This window comes from Mauremys mutica, chromosome 2, assembly GCF_020497125.1.
Source record: "Mauremys mutica isolate MM-2020 ecotype Southern chromosome 2, ASM2049712v1, whole genome shotgun sequence".
Taxonomy (NCBI): domain Eukaryota; kingdom Metazoa; phylum Chordata; order Testudines; family Geoemydidae; genus Mauremys; species Mauremys mutica.
In genome coordinates this window covers 1,541,118-1,559,266 of record NC_059073.1, presented here as the reverse complement: position 1 = coordinate 1,559,266, position 18,149 = coordinate 1,541,118, and the positions used below count along the sequence as shown (strand labels likewise).

The 18,149-nt window shown below is 53.7% G+C and overlaps 1 protein-coding gene across 1 annotated transcript; it reads left to right on the top strand.

Annotated features, from left to right (window-relative positions):
* Nucleotides 1-312: 312 nt before the first annotated feature.
* Nucleotides 313-18,072, top strand: GFUS (GDP-L-fucose synthase). Its single transcript, XM_045002916.1, has 11 exons — nt 313-404; nt 3,701-3,863; nt 7,878-7,992; nt 9,451-9,579; nt 10,910-10,983; nt 11,379-11,512; nt 14,410-14,474; nt 15,278-15,344; nt 15,702-15,781; nt 16,543-16,642; nt 17,194-18,072. Exons 2-11 carry the CDS (start codon nt 3,712-3,714, stop codon nt 17,247-17,249), a joined length of 972 nt encoding a protein of 323 aa, XP_044858851.1. The 5' UTR covers nt 313-404; nt 3,701-3,711; the 3' UTR covers nt 17,250-18,072.
* The last annotated feature ends 77 nt before the right edge of the window (nt 18,073-18,149 follow it).

Sequence of the window (18,149 nt, the reverse complement as noted above, 5' to 3'; positions counted from 1 at the left end):
CTGTCTGTCTCTCTGCCCCCCCCGGCGTCTGTCTGTCTGTCCTCCCCGCCCCCCTGCACCCTCTGGCTGTCTCTCCGCCCCCCCCCCCGGCTGTCTGTCTGTCTGTCCTCCCCGCCCCCCTGCACCCTCTGTCTGTCTCTCTGCCCCCCCCCCGGCTGTCTGTCTGTCCTCCCCGCACCGCCCCCCTGCACCCTCTGTCTGTCTCTCTGCCCCCCCGTCTGTCTGTCTGTCCTCCCCGCACCGCCCCCCTGCACCCTCTCCCCGCCACCCCCCCCGGCTGTCTGTCTGTCTGTCCGGACTCCATTTCCCAGCGAGCCCCGCGGGCTGCGACCTGCGAGCGACCCGGACTCGGGGCTGGCGGAAGCGGAGCCGGGGTCCGGGAGGGAGCGACCGGCGCGGCACAGGTGGGAGCCGGGAGCCCCGGGGCGGGGGCATGGAAGGGGGGCCGGTATGGGGCGAGCGAGGGGGGGGCGGTATGGGGGGCTCGGTATGGGGGGAGGGGAGGAAGGGGGCCCGGTATGGGGGGGAGCGAGGGGGGCTGGGTTGGGGGGGTGGGTGGGAGGCTGGTATGGGGGGAGCAGGGGGCAGAGAAGGAGGGGGGCCCGGTATGGGGGGGAGGAGGAGGAGGAAGGGGGCCCGGTATGGGGGGGGAGGGGGAGGAGGAAGGGGGCTCCGTTGAGGGGGTGGAAGAAGTTGGGGCCTTGGCATGGGGGGAGCGAGGGGAGGGGGGCCCTGGTGTGTGTGTTGGGGTTGTGGTGGGAGGCTGGTATGGGGGGAGCAGGGGGCAGAGAAGGAGGGGGGCCCGGTATGGGGGGGAGGAGGAAGGGGGCTCGGTATGGGGGGGAGGGGGAAGGGGGCCGGTATGGGGAGAGCGAGGGGGGCTGGTGTGTGTGTTGGGGTTGTGGTGGGAGGCTGGTATGGGGGAGCCCGGGTTCACAGGGTACCCACCTGGGTGTGGTTTCTGCCCCCACAAACTGCAAGCCTCAGACAGGCTCAGAATCCCCCCCCCCAGCCCCATTGGCTGACTGGAGCCCCCCCCCGCCCCATTGGCCTGACTGGAGCTGCCCTGCCCCCCCCCCAGTTTAGAAGTCACCCTAGGCCCGTGGATACCCATTCCCAGGCAGGGTGCTGGTGACTGGTGGGCCCCGCCCGGGAGCAGCGGGATGCTGGCTCTGCAAGGAGCCCCGGGGAAAGGTGGGGAGGTCGCTTTGCCCCGAGAAATCAGTGACACGGGGGATCTGAGGGTAGGTCTTAAAACCCTGCATTGTGCGCCGGTGTAGCACTTCAGTGAAGGCTCTGCTACACCGACAGCAGGGCTTCTCCCGTTGGTGGTGTTAATTTACCTCCCTGAAGGCGGGGGGGGGGGAACCCTCCCGTTGATGTAGTGCTGTCCTCACCCGAGGTTAGGTCGGTATAACTGCATCTCTTGTGAAAAATCCATACTCCCCTAAGCGACGTAAGTTTGTAGTGTAGACCTGGCCCCAGTATGCTTGTAACTTGTTTGCACTCTGTGCACCAGTCCTGAAACAGAGGTGGTCCCAAATGGCGCGCAGTCAATCAACTCTTCCAGAAATGTCAGCCCCGGTGCCTGTGCCCAGTTTCCCGAAAGCAACTTTACTCCGAGAAATTACTCTGATAGATTAAGGCAAAGAGCAAACTCTCTTGCTGTTTGCAACAGCTCCCCCAAATTGAGACGCCATCACAAAGCTAACAACAGTACAGCATTTCTTGAAAGACTGAATACTAAGAAAAATAACTTGTAACAGCACCATTGGTGACTCCTGCCATAACTATATTAATCTGAGTCACGGGGTGGTGAGTACAATGCTTAGTTCTTTCACATTCGCAAATAAAATTATTGAAATGGAAGTGCTGGGGAAGGGGCAAGCTGTGATTGATTGATTCAGGGGTAGGCAACCTATGGCACAGGTGCCGAAGGCGGCACACAAGCTGATTTTCAGTGGCCCTCGCACTGCCTGGGTCCTGGCCACCAGTCCGGGGGGCTCTGCATTTTAATTTAATTTTAAATGAAGCTTCTTAAACATTTTAAAAACCTTATTTACTTTACATACAACAATAGTTTAGTTATATATTAAAGACTTATAGAAAGAGACCTTCTAAAAACGTTAAAATGTATTACTGGCACGCGAAACCTTAAATCAGAGTGAATAAATGAAGAGGTTGCCGACCCCTGGGTTAATTAATTAGAGATCCCATGTCTGATTTATTTCTGGCCCTTCATGCAGCTTGAACAGTGAAACTGTCCAGTGTCACTTTCTTTTTTGTGTTCAGGGATCTGCAGGGGCAGGTATAAATCCAAGAAAACCCTCTCCCATAAACTTTTTTGAGAATCTCTTAAAACGTTTCTTTTCATGCTGGGCTTTACCCGCACTCTCTGCCCAAACAAAACCTAAATGCGAGGTCCTAAATGCGAGACACTGTCAAGAAGTTTCAGTGATGCCCTCAACTTGAAGTGTGGCTGGTTTATTAAAAAAAAATTAATTTAAGGAACACTGATAACCTGAGGGTTTTTTTAAACCATTCTTTAAAAATCAGTGCTCTTTTAAAACACCCTTTAACTACCATGTACAAAAATATTTTTTAGTTGCTTAAATAAATTGCAAGGGTTTTTCTCCTTCTCTGATAATATTCATAGATTCATAGATTCTAGGACTGGAAGGGACCTCGAGAGGTCATCGAGTCCAGTCCCCTGCCCTCATGGCAGGACCAAACACTGTCTAGACCATCCCGGATAGACATTTATCTAACCTACTCTTAAATATCTCCAGAGATGGAGATTCCACAACCTCCCTAGGCAGTTTATTCCAGTGTTTAACCACCCTGACAGTTAGGAACTTTTTCCTAATGTCCAACCTAAACCTCCCTTGCTGCAGTTTAAGCCCATTGCTTCTTGTTCTATCCTTAGAGGCGAAAGCGAACCAGTTTTCTCCCTCCTCCTTATGACACCCTTTTAGATACCTGAAAAAGGTATTCATAAGGGTCTTTTGGAAAGGTCTGGGACCAATACCACCTTAGCTTCTCCACACACCTGCTTGCTGCCTCTTACGTTCCAGCTTTGCTGCTGCCACTAAGGTAAACAGCCTCTTGCAAAGTGCTGCTAAATGCACAAAGGAAACAAACTAGAAAAAAGTCTCCAATTGCTTTAAGTTCTAGTGATCAGAGGGGTTACTCGCAACAATGGTAGGTGTGACTTCTCCGTGGATGATGTCCTTCTAATTCCCATAGAACTATCTCTGAGTCTTGTGCTTTTATTAAAGAGGCCTTGAAAGATTATTAAAAGTTGTGCTTCAAAACAGGGGAAATTCCTCCTGCATCCAGCAATTCATTTCACCAAACAGCCACTGGATGGCAGTGGAGTGATGGAAAGGGCACAGATTAGCCAGATCTCTTCCCCACTAACTGTGGTGCAGCTGCCTTGCAACAGCTGTGTTTCCCACTGCCCTCGTGAGCTACTCAGGATCCTAGTTTGCTCACTGCCTTCAAAGTGGGGGCTTGATGACCTCTCTGGTGACATGGAGGAAGTGGGAAGCCAGGTTTGCTCACCCTGCCAGGATCTCTGCCCCTGTTAAGCTCACGCATGCTCCTGGCTTCTGCAATTGCATCTGGCCAGGCAGGTTTGCAGCATGAATCTCAGCACTGAGATGATCTGGGATTAATTGCCTTCCCTCCCGCCCTGCAGATTTTGTAGCCATGGCAGAGCCGGCAGGAACGAAGCCAAAGCGCATCCTGGTAACCGGTGGCACCGGACTGGTGGGGAGAGCCATTGAGAAGGTGGTTGCTGATGGAGAGGGCAGGCCAGATGAGGAATGGATCTTCGTGTGCTCCAAGGATGCTGACTTAACGTGAGTCCTTAAGAACATAAGAACGGTCATATTGGGTCAGACCAAAGGTCCATCTAGCCCAGTATCCTGTCTTCTGACAGTGGCCAATGCCAGATGCCACAGAGGGAATGAACAGAACAGGGAATCATCAAGTGATCCATCCCCTGTCGCTCATTCCCAGCTTCTGGCAAACAGAGGCTAGGGACACCATCCCTGTCCACCCTGGCTAATAGCCATTGATGGACCTATCCTCCATGAACTTACCTAATTCCTTCTTGAACCCTGTTATAGTCTTGGCCTTCACAACATCCTCTGGCAAGGAGTTCCACAGTGTGACTGTGTCTTTTGTTTGTTTTAAACCTGCTGCCTATTAATTTCACTTGGTGACCCCTAGTTCTTGTGCTATGAGAAGGAGTAAATAACACTTCCTTATTTACTTTCTCCACACCACTCATGATTTTACAGACCTCAATCATATCTCCCCATAGTTGTCTCTTTTCCAATCTGAAAAGTCCCAGTCTTATTAATCTCTGCTCATATAGAAGCCGTTCCGTACCCCTCATCATTTTTGTTGACCTTTTCTGAACCTTTTCCAGTTCCAGTACATCTCCAATATCCTTGCTGCACTGGACTCTTCTTTGCTTGTTCGTTGTTGTCTGAAATGTCCCTATCCATTTTGGGGTGGCTTGCTGGGGGAGTGCCCTCACACTAGTTTCTGGAGAGCAGGGTTCAAATCCTCGGCAGACAAGTGAAAATGATGTGGGTGGCGCGGAGGGCTGTGCCTCGTCCGAGGCCCTGTTACAAAACTCCCACACGGTTCTGGAATGACAGGCAGTCTCTTCTCCAGAGATGCCCAGGAACGGAGCTACCAATGGGCGCTGCTGGTGAGGAGCATTGGCAGAGCTGTGTGTGAAGCCGTAGTGCTGGAATAGCAGGAAGGTGCTGTACGTTAGGGTGGAGGTGCGCTGGCACAACTGCATGGCCAGAGCCTGACTTAAGGTGATGCTGTCAGCCCCTTACTTTCTTTCTTCCCACTAAACGTGTGTCTACACAGCAAAAGCTGGCCACGGGCTAGCCTACCTGAGCTAGCAAGCTGAGTGCGTACCTAGGGTCCATGCTGGATTTGCACTATGCCCGCTGTGCTGTCTTCACTGCTATGGTTACCCACTCTAGCTGGATTCCAGCTAGCTCGGGTCGGCTAGCCCATGTGCAGCTTCTGCTGTGTAGACATACCCTAAGTGTGGAGGGTAGGAGAATCTGTCACGGAGTGTGGGGAGACACAAGGCCCTGCACCCCCGGCTTCCTGCGATTCACCATGACGCTCAGGCAGCCAGGAAAACAGAAGGTTTATTTAGACGACAGGAACCCAGTCCAAGACAGGTCTTGCAGGCACAGACAACAGGATCCCCCCCAATTAGGTCCATCTTGGGGCCCCAGGGGCACCACAGCCCCATTGTGGGGTCAGAGCCCTGTCGGGGCTCCCCTCCATTACACTAGCCAGCTCCTGAAACTCCCTCTCTCCTCAGCGTCTCCTCCCCCTGCCTTTGTTCAGTTTGTCACCTGGCCTCTAACCCTTTCCTGGGTTCTCACATTACATGCTCAGGTATCCTCCCTCAAGGCCAGTCTCCCATCCCCCAATGTAAACCATCCTCCCAGGCCAACACTCCCCACTCAGCATTCACAGCCCACATTTAAGAACAGTCCCAGTTCATCTCAGACTCATGTTCACTTCTGGTTTAAACTGGCTTTTGGAGTAGTTGAGACAGCCACAGAATGAGCCCATTGCAGCTGCCTCGCATGTGTTAACGCCGCTCCCCTCCCAGGTGCAGCCTCGTGAAACGAAAGCAAACTGGATGCGTATTCAGAAGTCTGATGTCAGATTAACTGGAGGTGGCTGGCCACATGTGGCGTGTGGCTCAGAGGATCTGCCGGTGACTGGGGTTGTGGGGTTGATCAGGGAGCAGCTCTGTTCCAGAAGAAGTCAGGCAGAGGGCAGGGTGTAAGTGCTTCTATTCCATGGGCCCCTGGTGTAGTGGAAATGCAGCGCGCTGGAGACCCTGAGTGCGTTCAGGATCTGGGCAATGTTGATCCTCACGTAGACGGAGGTCAGGAGTATTGTGCCTTTAAAAAAGGAAATGGTGTGAGTGAGGGGTGCTGTAGGACCATGCCGGGGCTAGGCTAAGGAGATGGGTCCTTTGGGTCTATCCGCTATCTCTGCTGTTGAGCCCTCCATCTGCTGGCTTCCTAGCCACGTGCTGTTTTCGCTCCTGCAGCTGCCATGTCATTTGTAGCACCAGGCAAGGAGCCTGGCCAATCCCAGCCAAGGAAAGTTAAACGATAACCTCTCTTTGGCAATTCAGTCCTTGCTGTCACCGGGTCCAATCACATTCCCCCACGTATGCCACTCCCCGGAGCCCCGCCCCCTTTCCCGGTGAAAGTGACCGAATAGGTCCTGTCTGGTCCATCCAGAGCTTTCATCCTGTCTGGTTTTAGTGATCTGCAGTGGTGGTGTAGCCATGTTGGTCCCAGGATATTACCTTACACGGAGCTTTCCTTTAGGTCTCTCTCTCCAACAGAAGTTAGTCCAATAAAAGATACTGCCTCCCCCCTTGTCTCTCTAATCGTTCTAGTGGTGGCAGCACACACCTATCAAACCCTCATGAGGCAAGAAGTCTCATTGTCCTTGTGCTGCAGGTTTGTTTGACGCTCCGTGTGCTAACAGGAGTGGCATTTAATCAGCAGCAAGATCAGCTTACTGCCTCCTGAGAACAAGGCTGGGAGCCAGGAACTCTTTGAGTTCTAACTCGCCCTGACACTGACTCCCTCTTTGGCCTTGGGCAAGTCACCTCGGTTTCTCTGACTGTACAACGCACTGCTTAGGGGTGCTGTGAGGGCCCGTTAGTTACCTGTGTAAAATGCTTTGAGGATAAAAAGAGCTGTATAACTGACATGCGATGGTGTGTGTAAGAGAAATGGCAGACAGCAAAGGCCTATGAGATCAAAGCTCACCTGTGCCGGGATAGGTACATAACACTCCACAGTGGTTAGGCAGCTGCCGTGCTGTGTCTCCTGCTTACCCCCTTGTTCAGAACTGTCTCAACAGACAGGACAGCGCAAGGTGCTGTTCATCGTATCCACCTGTCGTCTGTATTTCCTTTGGGCCAGGGAGGGTCTCTCTGTTATGTTTGGACAGCACCCAGCTGTCAATGCAGGATTGTTCCTGCCAGCATATTTTCTTTCCTGCTTCTTTAGCCCGTTTCCTTGAGACCCACTTCTTCTGCAGCCAACTCCTTTTTCCTGACGTCCGTCCCTAACCTTTCCTTTTCCATCCTGTTACTCCTAGTTCTCCTCCTGGGGGCTGCACTAAGTAACTCCTCTCCCTCCTCGGGGTTTCCACTTCTCAGGTATTTTTACATTTATTGCTGTTCTTTCTGACAAGCATCCACAAGGCTTTCCCCAGTCGTGGGCGCCACCACGCCGCAGCCAGTCAGCACACTAACGCTAAGCAGCACGTTAGGGCTCCTTTCCTGCCAGCGTTACCCCTTGAGTTTTACCTGACTGGGAATTAAAGGGGACACGGGCCAGCTATTGCCTTCAGCTTCGTTCCCCAGGATGCTCTTGCCACTGCTGTACAGTCGGTTAGTTAATTGCTCGTTAACGGTGCTTGCTGGGTCAAGGGTCTGGCACCAGGCTCCTTCCACGCCGCTTCCCCCGCCATCCGCTCCCATCTCATCGCAGCTAGCCCGCAGCATGGTGTCCAACCGGCATGTGGACAGTCCAGTGGTGGTGACACTAATCTGGGACTTGGGAGATCTTTCGACTCCCTGTGTGACCTTGGGGAAGTCACTGTGTGCCTCAGTTTCCCACCTGTAATTTGGGGATAACAGCACTGCCCTGCCTCCCAGGGGTTGTGAGGCTAAATACATCAAAGACTGTGAGGTGCTCAGATACTGTGGTCATGGGGGCCAGACAGGTACCTAGGATGGCTAGAATGTGCCCCTGAGGGTTCTGTTTGTTGTTTCCTCTCCCCTGTAGGAACGCTGCGGAGACCAGAGCCCTGTATGAGAAATACAGACCCACCCACGTGATCCACTTGGCAGCCTTGGTGGGAGGCCTCTTCAAAAACATCAAATACAACCTGGATTTCTGGGTAAGGGGCCAGGGTGGCAAATGCAAAGATGTAACATCTGGTCCAGCGAGCTGTCACTCTCGCTGCACCATGCCATGTGATCCCCCTTTGCCCTTCCTCCAAGGACTTGGGAGTGCTTTGCAGACATTCATGAATTAACCCTCGCCACACCCCCTGCCTCCAGGCTGTAGGTTAGTGTTAGCACCACTGTAATTGTAGGGAAACTGAGGCACGTGGAGGGCCAGAAATAGAGCCCAGGACGCTCAGGCTTATTAAATGGGTGGATAAAGTCATTAACCCCTTGGGTGCTGGGCCTTCTGACACTGCAGGTGGGCCATGTGAGTGCTGCTGAACAGGGAACCACTTTCCCACCAGGGCGCTTGTGAACTGCTAATGAACTGTCCCCGGCACTAGCCCTGCGTCCAGAGATTAACCCCAGGGCCTTGGCTGGGATGATTCTCTCCCCAGGCGCTGGTGAGTGACTCTCTAATATGAAGGGGTGCAGCTTATTAGCAGCTGGTGTTGGACCCCCTGGCCCTCTTCTCTGAATCACACACACGCACACTAGGTCAACCTAGCTTGGATAGATTTCTCAGGGCTGGCCCATGTGGTTCAGCGGCCTGCAGTCACCTTGCCTGTAGTACAGAAGAACAATCCATGGTGACTACAAGTCCCAGCATGCAATACTCCTCCTTGATCTGAGCAGTCTTCCCTTCGCTCCAGATGGAACGTTGCATTCTGGGATGTGTAGTCTTCATATGGTGGCTGGTGTCTGCTCCTTCCTACTCAAGTTAAGTGCAGTCCTTCAGCACCTGGCAAGTTGCTGATACAGCCCTGGGCTGGGTAATGTGTGGGCCTCCTGGCTCGCTGCTCTGTGTGCGCGTCTCCTTGTCTGGTCTCCCTTCACCTGGCTGTGGATCAGCGTTGGGGAAAAAAATGCTGGTCCATTCCCGGCCCAGCCCAGTAGGTGCAGTGGCTGTGCCTGGGGAGGGGTTGGGGAGCGACCGTATGAAAGGGCTGTGCAGATAGCAAGTCTGCATAGAGATGGGGGCCTGAAAGCCCCATAGCACCAACACGAGCAGCGGAACTCCCTGACCGGGGGGCAGTGACAGCCCTCTGGCAGGAGCTGTGGGTTGGGGAGTGGGGCCCTCGCTGGGTCCAGAGCTGACACGGCCGTGAGAGAGGTGGAATGCAAAGTAAAGTCCAGACCTGAGCGGTTGGAGCTGATCCCACTGCTGACTCCAGAGACAAGCTTGGAGTCTTCCCCCAAGGACTATCCCTTCAGCCCTCGGCCGTTCAACTCTGGTACCACCAGTGAGACTAGCCTGAGAGCTCCATGGCGACCCGTTCCCTGTCCTGAGCCTGTGACGTCAGAGACGGGGCAGGTTCTTGACATGCTGGAAGGCCCGGGTGGGTCATGCGGTAACCGATGCGAATATAACGTGACTCCTAACTCCCCGCTGGATGTCTTTTCCCCAGCGGAGAAATGTGCACATCAACGACAACGTCCTTCACTCAGCGTATGAATTCGGAGTGCAGAAAGTCGTCTCCTGCCTTTCCACCTGCATCTTCCCGGACAAGACCACCTATCCTATCGACGAGTCCATGGTAAGGGACGGCCTTCGGGCTGGGCACACAGCACCCTGCCTTACAACTCCTGTTGCTCACTCAGCTTCGCCTTTGCTCCGCCCAGAGCTGTGGCTTAAGCACAGTAACATTGGTTAAGTTACCGTGCACCTTGGAGGGGGAGATCATTGGGGGCTGCCTCAGTGCATCGGGTGGACAACTTACTGTGATGCCAGTTACACTGATCTGAGAGAGTGACAGCTGGTCATCTTGGCTCTGGTCTTCTTTCCCACTTTGGTTGGCTGACTCGGTGGGTGGGTGGGTGATGGGGAGAGCAGAGCTGACCCTTCGGCTAGCGTCCTGCGTGGGCTGGGATTCCTGCAGCTCTCTGATGCAGGCCTGTGCCGTAACCAGTCAGCTGCATCCTAGTTCTCTGCACCGCCGTGGGGGCTGTCCCTCACTCATTGCACTGATGTGCACGTGGGGTCGGGCAGAGTGGGGCGCGCCTGCCTTGCTCGACAGCGATCCCTCCGGCCAAACAAGGAGCAGGATCATCAGGTCCAGTGCAAGTCCTGTCCCAGCCTCCTCGGGCAGCCCTGCAGCACGGGCTCAAGAGGGATAAGGGGACATAGAGGATTCCTGCCATCTCTGCCTGCCTGTGACTTGTCTTTGATGCGAGCTGAGCCCAGGGCTGGCAGGTGGTGACAGCTCCCCCTTCAGCAGATCGAGGGGCTCCAGGAGGCTGCTCTCCCTCTCCGAACCCAGGATATGTCTACGCTGCACAGCTAATCTTGGCTCTTACCTGGGTTCTAGCCTTAACACCAGCCCCCTCCTCCCCACTGTCCACCTTCAGAAAGCTCTGGCCTGGCCTGGCCTGGGGGGTGCTTTAAGCCTGGGCTAGCTGACCCAGCTAGGAGTATAGTATAAGTCAGAGCCCAGGATCTGGGCTGGAACCCACCTACTCTGCAGTGAGGATGCAGGCTAAATCACGCGAGTGCCAATAGTCCTCCAGTGCCTTCCCACAATGCCTTCCTGAAGGACAGATAAGTTCTCTTGCAATTGACCTGATTGATGGGGGCAGGGGGGAAGAATCCTAGAGCGTCTCGTCACAAAGAACCATGGGATACTCCCCCCAAACACACACAGGCAAGTGCAGAGACAGCGAGGACATGGGGGCACGGGGAGAGCTTTGCTGTGTGGACGCTCGCACTCAGGTTAGGCTAACCTGGGTGTCAAGCTCCCGTGCAGACATAGCTTCCGTTTATTCTCCATACGCTCCTTCCCCCTGGAGCCAGGCAGCAGAGGTTGAAACCCCATTTTCATCAGGCTGACATTACTTTTCCCAACCGTGCCATCTACTGCGTTTCCCCAGATTCACAACGGGCCCCCTCACAGCTCCAACTTCGGGTACTCGTACGCCAAGAGAATGATCGACGTTCAGAACAGGTATGGTCCATCCCCTCCCCACTCCGCCCGAGCCCCAAGCTGTGTGGCTCAGGGGAGGGACTTACACAGTCCGTACATCTCTGTAAAGACCTTTGGGATCCCCAGATGAAGGACTGTATAAATATTATCACTGTCACTATAGGATAATTCCTTCCCCCTGTGCTCTCTGACCTCAGCGGGCACAAGGAGTGAGGCTGGGGGTGGATGGAACTTGCAGGGGCCCCGGAGGGGCTGGCCGGCCCCAGTTCATTTCCCTAAGCCCTGCTGGAAGAACAGAGTTAGGCTCTGATACACGGAACGGGGACAGTGACTTGTGCTCGCAGCCCTCAGCTGCATGGAACAAGCCACTGAGCTAGTCACTCACCTACCCTGGCCTTCTCTCCCGCTTCTCCCAGGGGGTATTTCGAACAGCACGGCTGCCGATTCACCGCCGTGATCCCCACCAATGTCTTCGGACCTCACGATAACTACAACATCGAGGACGGGCATGTCCTTCCGGGTCTGATCCACAAGGTGTACCTGGCAAAGAGTGAGTGGGGAGCCTTCATTCAGCTCTCAGCTTCATTGTCCACCCAACAGGGTTTTGTTGCTAGGGCTATATGGGCAGCAAAGACCATTCCTGCTGTGGGTAGGGAAGTCATGTGACTTTTTTGCTCCTAATGAAACTGTGCCATTCTTTGCATCCTATCCCTAAACTATCTGAAAGTGTTGCTGTGTGTTGTTACACAAGTGCCATGTTCCACCCCAGAGCTTGCTGCATTTCTGCAGTGGGTGAATGGATCCTCGCGTGTCCCTTACCTTTTTCAAATGTGGGTTACCTGGCTAATAGTGAAGTGCTTGAAGAGGCATAGCTGAAGGGGCTACTGTAAATTATTTGGTTTGCAAAATCCTTTTCTCTTTCTGATCTTCGCCTGGCCGCCTGGTGTGCTATTGAGGTTGCTGAGGAGACGGTGTTTCATATCTGCAGATATGTTGAGTAGATACCATTTAGCGCTGGGCTAAGAGGATGGTCGAAGCTTGGTCCATCCAGAATGTTTCTACATATCTCAGTGTGGAGGATTGCTGTACTGAATTTATGTACGCAAAGCAATAATGTCCTGGGAGTTTCTGGCCCTCATTTAGGAAGGGGGTTGCCCCATGAGACGATATGGGCTCGATTGATCATGGGGCTGATTTCCTAATGAAAGCATTAGGCATTTAGTAAGCACAAGTTGCCCTTTGCTGCAATTGTAAGTGGCGACGATGTAGCTTTCTGTAGAGCTCCACAAGCCCACATGCATCACCACTGAAATGCAGGTGCCTCTGGGGTGGAGGACAGCCGCCAAGTGAACACCCAACTGTGACTGGGAGACGGAGGGGAATTTTAGCTAGGATGCTAGGGCAGATCCCTCCCGTATGTGCCATGGTTTCATTAATGGACACACACACAGAGGACCCCAGGTCATGTCTCTCTCTCTCTCTCTCTCTCTGCATGGAACTGATCCTCAGGTACAAGATGGGCTTGGGGGAGGGGCAGGAAATGGGAGGGTTAACCCATTGGTACCCAGAATGGTCTGCATCCAGGCTGCAGTGTCACGTTTTGTGGAGTCCATTGGGACCCTGTGGGTTTTTTCTACTGTACAACTAAACCTCCCTGCCTCTAACGAGCCATGGATGGCTCCGGGCAGCCCTAGCTGCAGGGTTGCTAACAGGGTTTTCTGCTATAGTTGTTGGATGGTAAGTTCCTGAGAGCCATGATGGTTGGATTCCTCCCTTCTCACTTGGCTCTAGGCTGGGTATCGCCCCTCCCTGCAGGAGTGAAACTAGCAAGTGATTTCTGTGCGGTGTCAGGGAAGGGGTCCATGCTCAAATCTCAGCCATTGAGGAACAGAGAAGGGCCATTCTGACTCCATGGTGTGACAGGTTCCCCCAGGATGCCACTTGGAACTGGGGTACCACTGAGCTGCCTGATCCACCAGCCTGGGCTCCCTTTATACTGTGCTGCTGTGACAGGCTCTCAAGCCCCCACCAGTGCGCACACAGGTAGGGACACACCCAGCTGCAGAAACACACACACATGCTGAGATCAGCTCTGTATGGGAAGGCTCAGCTAAGGGATATACAGCGTAAGATCATTAAATTTGCCCCCTCCCTCAATGTGGAGGAAGGTATGCAACAGCCTTCCCCCGCCTCCAGTTACAAATTCCATAAACTGGTTTTAGAGAAAACAACACCAAGTTTATTAACTACAAAAGGTAGATGTCAGGGATTATAAGGGATAGCAAACAGATCAAAGCAGATTACCTAGCAAATAAAACAAACATGCAATATAAGTTTAAGATACTAAAGAAACTGGTTACATATATACCTGCCCCTGGAAATTTCCACTACATGCATCCGATGAAGTGGGTATTCACCCACGGAAGCTCATGCTCCAATACGTCTGTTAGTCTATAAGGTGCCACAGGACTCTTTGCTGCTTTTACAGATCCAGACTAACATGGCTACCCCTCTGATACTTGGTTACAAGAAGTAATTTCTCACCCTAAATGTTGTTTTAGGCAGACTGCAGAAACTCTTGAAGGCCAGATGCACTTGCTTGCAATTTAAAACTTCAGATATTTCATTCACGAGCTAGACAGTCTTCCAGCCTGGAGTTAGTCCTTCTCCCCTCATTCAGTCTTTTCTTTAGATGTTTACAGCTCCCCTCTTGGGCTGGGATTCAGTCAAGAGGGAACCATGATTATGTCACTCCCCGCCTTAAATAGGTTTTACCTATGGCAGGAATCCTTTGTCTTCCAGTGTGATTCCCACCCCCGGTCAGTGGAAAAATACTGGTATGATTCCTGGAGTCCAGTATCAGGTGACTTGCTCACATGACCTTGCTGCCATAACTCAGAGTCGGTTTGCAGCATTCCTCTGTGGGTGATAAACATCTTCTGAGACCTCTTGTTCTCTCTCATGGCCCTTCCTCACAGCGAGCTATCTAGACTGATTGCATTGTCTGGCGGGTGTCCCCCAGGTGTAAACACACTTGTCATTGATACATAGTCAGTATTCCTAACTTCAGATACAGAAATGATACAGGCCTATAAATAGGATAATCCTATTCAGTAAATCATAACCTTTCCAATGATATCTCACATGATCCATCTTGCATAAAATACATCATGGATCTGCTGTAATTATATCATAACAATATCTCTGAAGAATGTGGGGCGTAGTGTCACACATGGCTACTTACAGCCCCTTACGTCGAGCTGGAGCATGGCATGCTGGGATCTGTAGTCTCCGGGGGCTGCACCTCGGCTTTAGAGAGGAAAGCTGGCCTGGCTTTCTGTTGCACGAGGGTGTTTGGATAGGGGGGTGGGGGGGAACCTGTGGTTGACCAGGCCAATGCTGCAGTTGGAACATCCACTAATGGCCGTTCTTGTGATTGTCCCACAGAAAATGGCACGGCTCTCACTGTCTGGGGGACGGGAAAGCCCAGGAGACAATTCATCTACTCTCTGGTAGGCACGGCCTTCACGGAGTCCAGCCCGTTTGGACTGGGCCCAGAGCAGATTTCAGACATCCTGACCCCATGGCTGGGAGAATGGGTTGCTTGGCCCTGGGAGGCTGGCAATTAGCAGGGTGTGGGAGGTGTGTTCTGATCGGCGGGGGTTGCTGGCAGAGGGGACTCTGAAGCCATGTGACCCTTTGCAGCGACACGCTGGCATGTGCCTAGGCAATCTGAAGCCCTGGCCTGGGTGTGCTGTTAGCTCCCTGCACTCAGGCACAGACTGTTACCGTTATATGAGCCACGTAAAGCTGCTAAAATGAGCAAGTGTCTCTGACAAATAACGAGCAGTAAACCTAGGACAGGTCCCAGATTGCACATCCAACCCTGCACACTAGCTGGGGAGAGGGGTTCAGCTTGGCCCTGCCTTGGCAGCATGCGGGTGCGGGCTCTCGGGAGCTGGGCCTTGGCAGAGGCCGCCCTTTGGGAGGTATCATGGTTCTCTGTTAGCTTGGCCATGTCTACCAGAATGACTGTGTTTATTCCTGCCAAGCCAGGGCTGGGGTCTCTTTAAAGGCCCCCTTTAAAGCAAGGCTCAGAGGGAGGGAGCTGGCAGCTTGGGGAGCGAGAGACTGGAGCTGTTCCTGCTTTGCCCTGCTGTAGCAGGCTCAGCTTCCTGGCAACAGCCCCCATACAACATCCCCGGCCTTCAGCAAAGAGGAGCTTGTGTCTGTGCCCTGAGCTGGGATCCTGTGGCTCCCGGGAGGGGAAAGGGAGGAGACAGAGGGACTGAGAGCTGCTCCTTTGTGCCCACAGGACCTGGCACGGCTCTTCCTCTGGGTCCTAAGGGAGTACGACGAGGTGGAGCCCATCATCCTCTCAGGTAAGGTGTCCCCTGTGCCATCGCTCTCCCTCTGACGGTGTCACAACCCTGGCCCCTTTGGCAGATGCCCTCAGCTTGTATTGCAGCACTAGGAGGGGAAGTCCCGTGTCCCCACTGCTCCCCATGCCGTCCTATCTGCTTCTGTAGCTGGGTCAGTGCAGAACGTCCCTCTCCTCAGTTCCCCCCACAGGCTGACCTAAAACCCGCAGTGGTGGCACGAGGCGGCTGCAGGCTCTGGTCTCCCACCCTCCCGTCTCTAAGGGGAGGCAAGTGGCTACGAGAGCAGGGCGGGCGGCGATTTGTGGCTGGCACCAGGGGCGGAAGAACTGCCTAGCCTCACCCTTGCTCTCTGCTTAGTGGGAGAAGAGGACGAGGTCTCTATCAGGGAAGCTGCGGAGAGCGTCGTGGAAGCCATGGATTTCAAGGGAGAACTCATCGTATCCTTTTACAAATGGCTGCTCCGACGCCCGGCCTCCCTGAGCTGTGCCTGGCTCTCAGGGTCCTTGCCTGGCACCCATTCCCCGCACTCGCGTGCACCCTGGGGAGGGGGAGAACTGTCGTGTCCAAACAGCTAAGGCTTAATTCCCCGCTGATCCAGTGCAAGATTATTCCCTGCGGCATGTTCTCCAATGTTCGGTCTGGTCCAGCGTGAAATGGCTCAAGCGATGGGACTCCCCTCGCTTCCCGTGGGTCGGTCTCCGACTGGAGAACTTGTTCCATGGATGTTCGATCCGTGCTTGGAAGTTGGGGCCATGGAGGTCTCTGCGATCTGATGGTGACCCTGGGGTCTCCTTGGAGACGGCGGCTTCCATTCGTGGTGCAGCTGAGAGGGTGACCGCAGTTGCTGCTCGCACGGGACGTTCCAGGTTTGGCTATGGGCCCCCTTTATTGTCAGCCTCTTCCCTGGAAACAGCGGGCGCGAGGGCTCTCCCTCCTGTAGGATCTCTCCACTCACCCCTGCGCCTGGCTGGTCAGGACTAACCAACAGCAAGACCTTGTGGTTAAGGCCCAGGGTCTGCTGGCAGGACCGAGACAGCTGCAAACCTTACAGAAAGGGACACGCAAAGTAGACCTTTGCTACCAAGGCCCCAGCTCTTGTCCTGCCTGGCTGCTACCAGTGGGGGTCGTCCCGGAGTAACAGTAGCTTCGAACTCGGCAGAATTCCCGTTTGTTTTCCCTTACCCCCCGCGGTGTCCAGTTTGACACGACGAAATCCGACGGCCAGTTCAAGAAAACAGCCAGCAACGGCAAGCTGAGGCGGTGCCTGCCCGACTTCCAGTTCACGCCGTTCAAACAAGGTAAGGCCGCGCTGGTCAGGAGTCGTTCTAGTTCTCCTGCCCCTCGGTGGGAACATCCACTGCACTGCATCGGCTGCGTATGTCTGATCTCACCTCTGCCCTCCAAAGGAGTCGGGTAGGGTTTGTGGGGAAGGCCTTCTCCCTCCCGCGGGTGCTGGGAACTTGGTCCCACAGCCTCAGGCATCACCGTGGTGCATGCACCACGAATGCAAATGCAGCGAGTGTCTAAAGAGATGCTGTGAGAAACCCCTGTGAGCAGAGGCAGCAGCTCTGGTTGTAGGGGCAGGACAGTGCAGTGATTGAAGCACTGGCCTGGGGGCTCAGATTTTTGGGTTCTGTTCCCAGCTCTGAGACAGCCTGTGACTTCAGATGGGTCACTTCATCTCCCTGGTCCATTTCCTCCTCCTCTGGCATGGCGACAATGATTCTTCCACTCCTAGCTCAGTAAGCAGCGGCCAGTGGCACAGCATTAACTGGAGGGAGGGAGCCGCCGCTGGTTGTGCTGCTTCAGGCTGTATGGGGGTCTAACTGCCTTCCCCCTTCCCCTCCAGCTGTGAAGGAAACTTGTGACTGGTTCAACGTGCACTACGACATCGCCCGGAAGTGACCAGCACACCAAAGCCGTTGTGATTATCGGAGGTTCCTCTGAGACTCAGGGTTTTCCTTTGCTGGAGCAGAGGAGGGGATGCGTGAGGTAGTTTGGGGCTGTGAAATGATGCTGGAGATAAATTCTACTTTGGAAAAGCTGTCTCTGAGTGGGGTGGGGAATGGAATTGGGGGCAGAGAGATCCTGAATGGCCAAATCACAGATAAGCTCAGCAAACATGAGTGAGAAATGTGTAGCATTAGGGGTGGAGATACCCTGTCTTTCTCTGTGACACAGGACTCACACTACTAGTCATCTCAGCCAGCCAGGGGCGTAGAACTTTGTGGGGTGGAATGGGGAGAAACTCTCTGTTCAGGGATCAAAGTGAATCTTTGTTAAAAGGTTCCAAAAATGCAAAGACTGAGGCTTCCCCCGCAATGCTTCCAACATCCCTCCCTGTGGTTATAAATATCCCAGGAACTGCAGCCTGAAGAGCCCCTCACGTTCAGCTCTAGCTTCGGTCAAAAGGCGTTTAGGAAGGGAAGTCTTGCCTAGTGAGAACCCTCTTGGGCTTCCCCCAAAGACCACCGCCCTGGGAGCGGCCGGAGGGTTGGACCTGAGGGTTGAGGTACCTGGAAGTTTACATGCTGCCTTGGCATCATCTAATGAATATTTTTTAAAATCGACAGAGCCCCCTCTCCATCAGATCATCACTGTTCTCGCTGGATCCCTTATCTTGCCCATGCTGTTGTCACCTCATGTTAAGCTGTAATTGGTCAGGCTGCCAATCAAGTGTAAAGCAGTCTGGAATTAGGTTCAGAATAAATCAAAGCTGATTTTTTTCCCTTGTGTTTATGCTCTTGTAAAAACAAGATGCAGAGCGTTAATCCTGAACCAGAGCTTGGGCAGCCCAGCTGTATG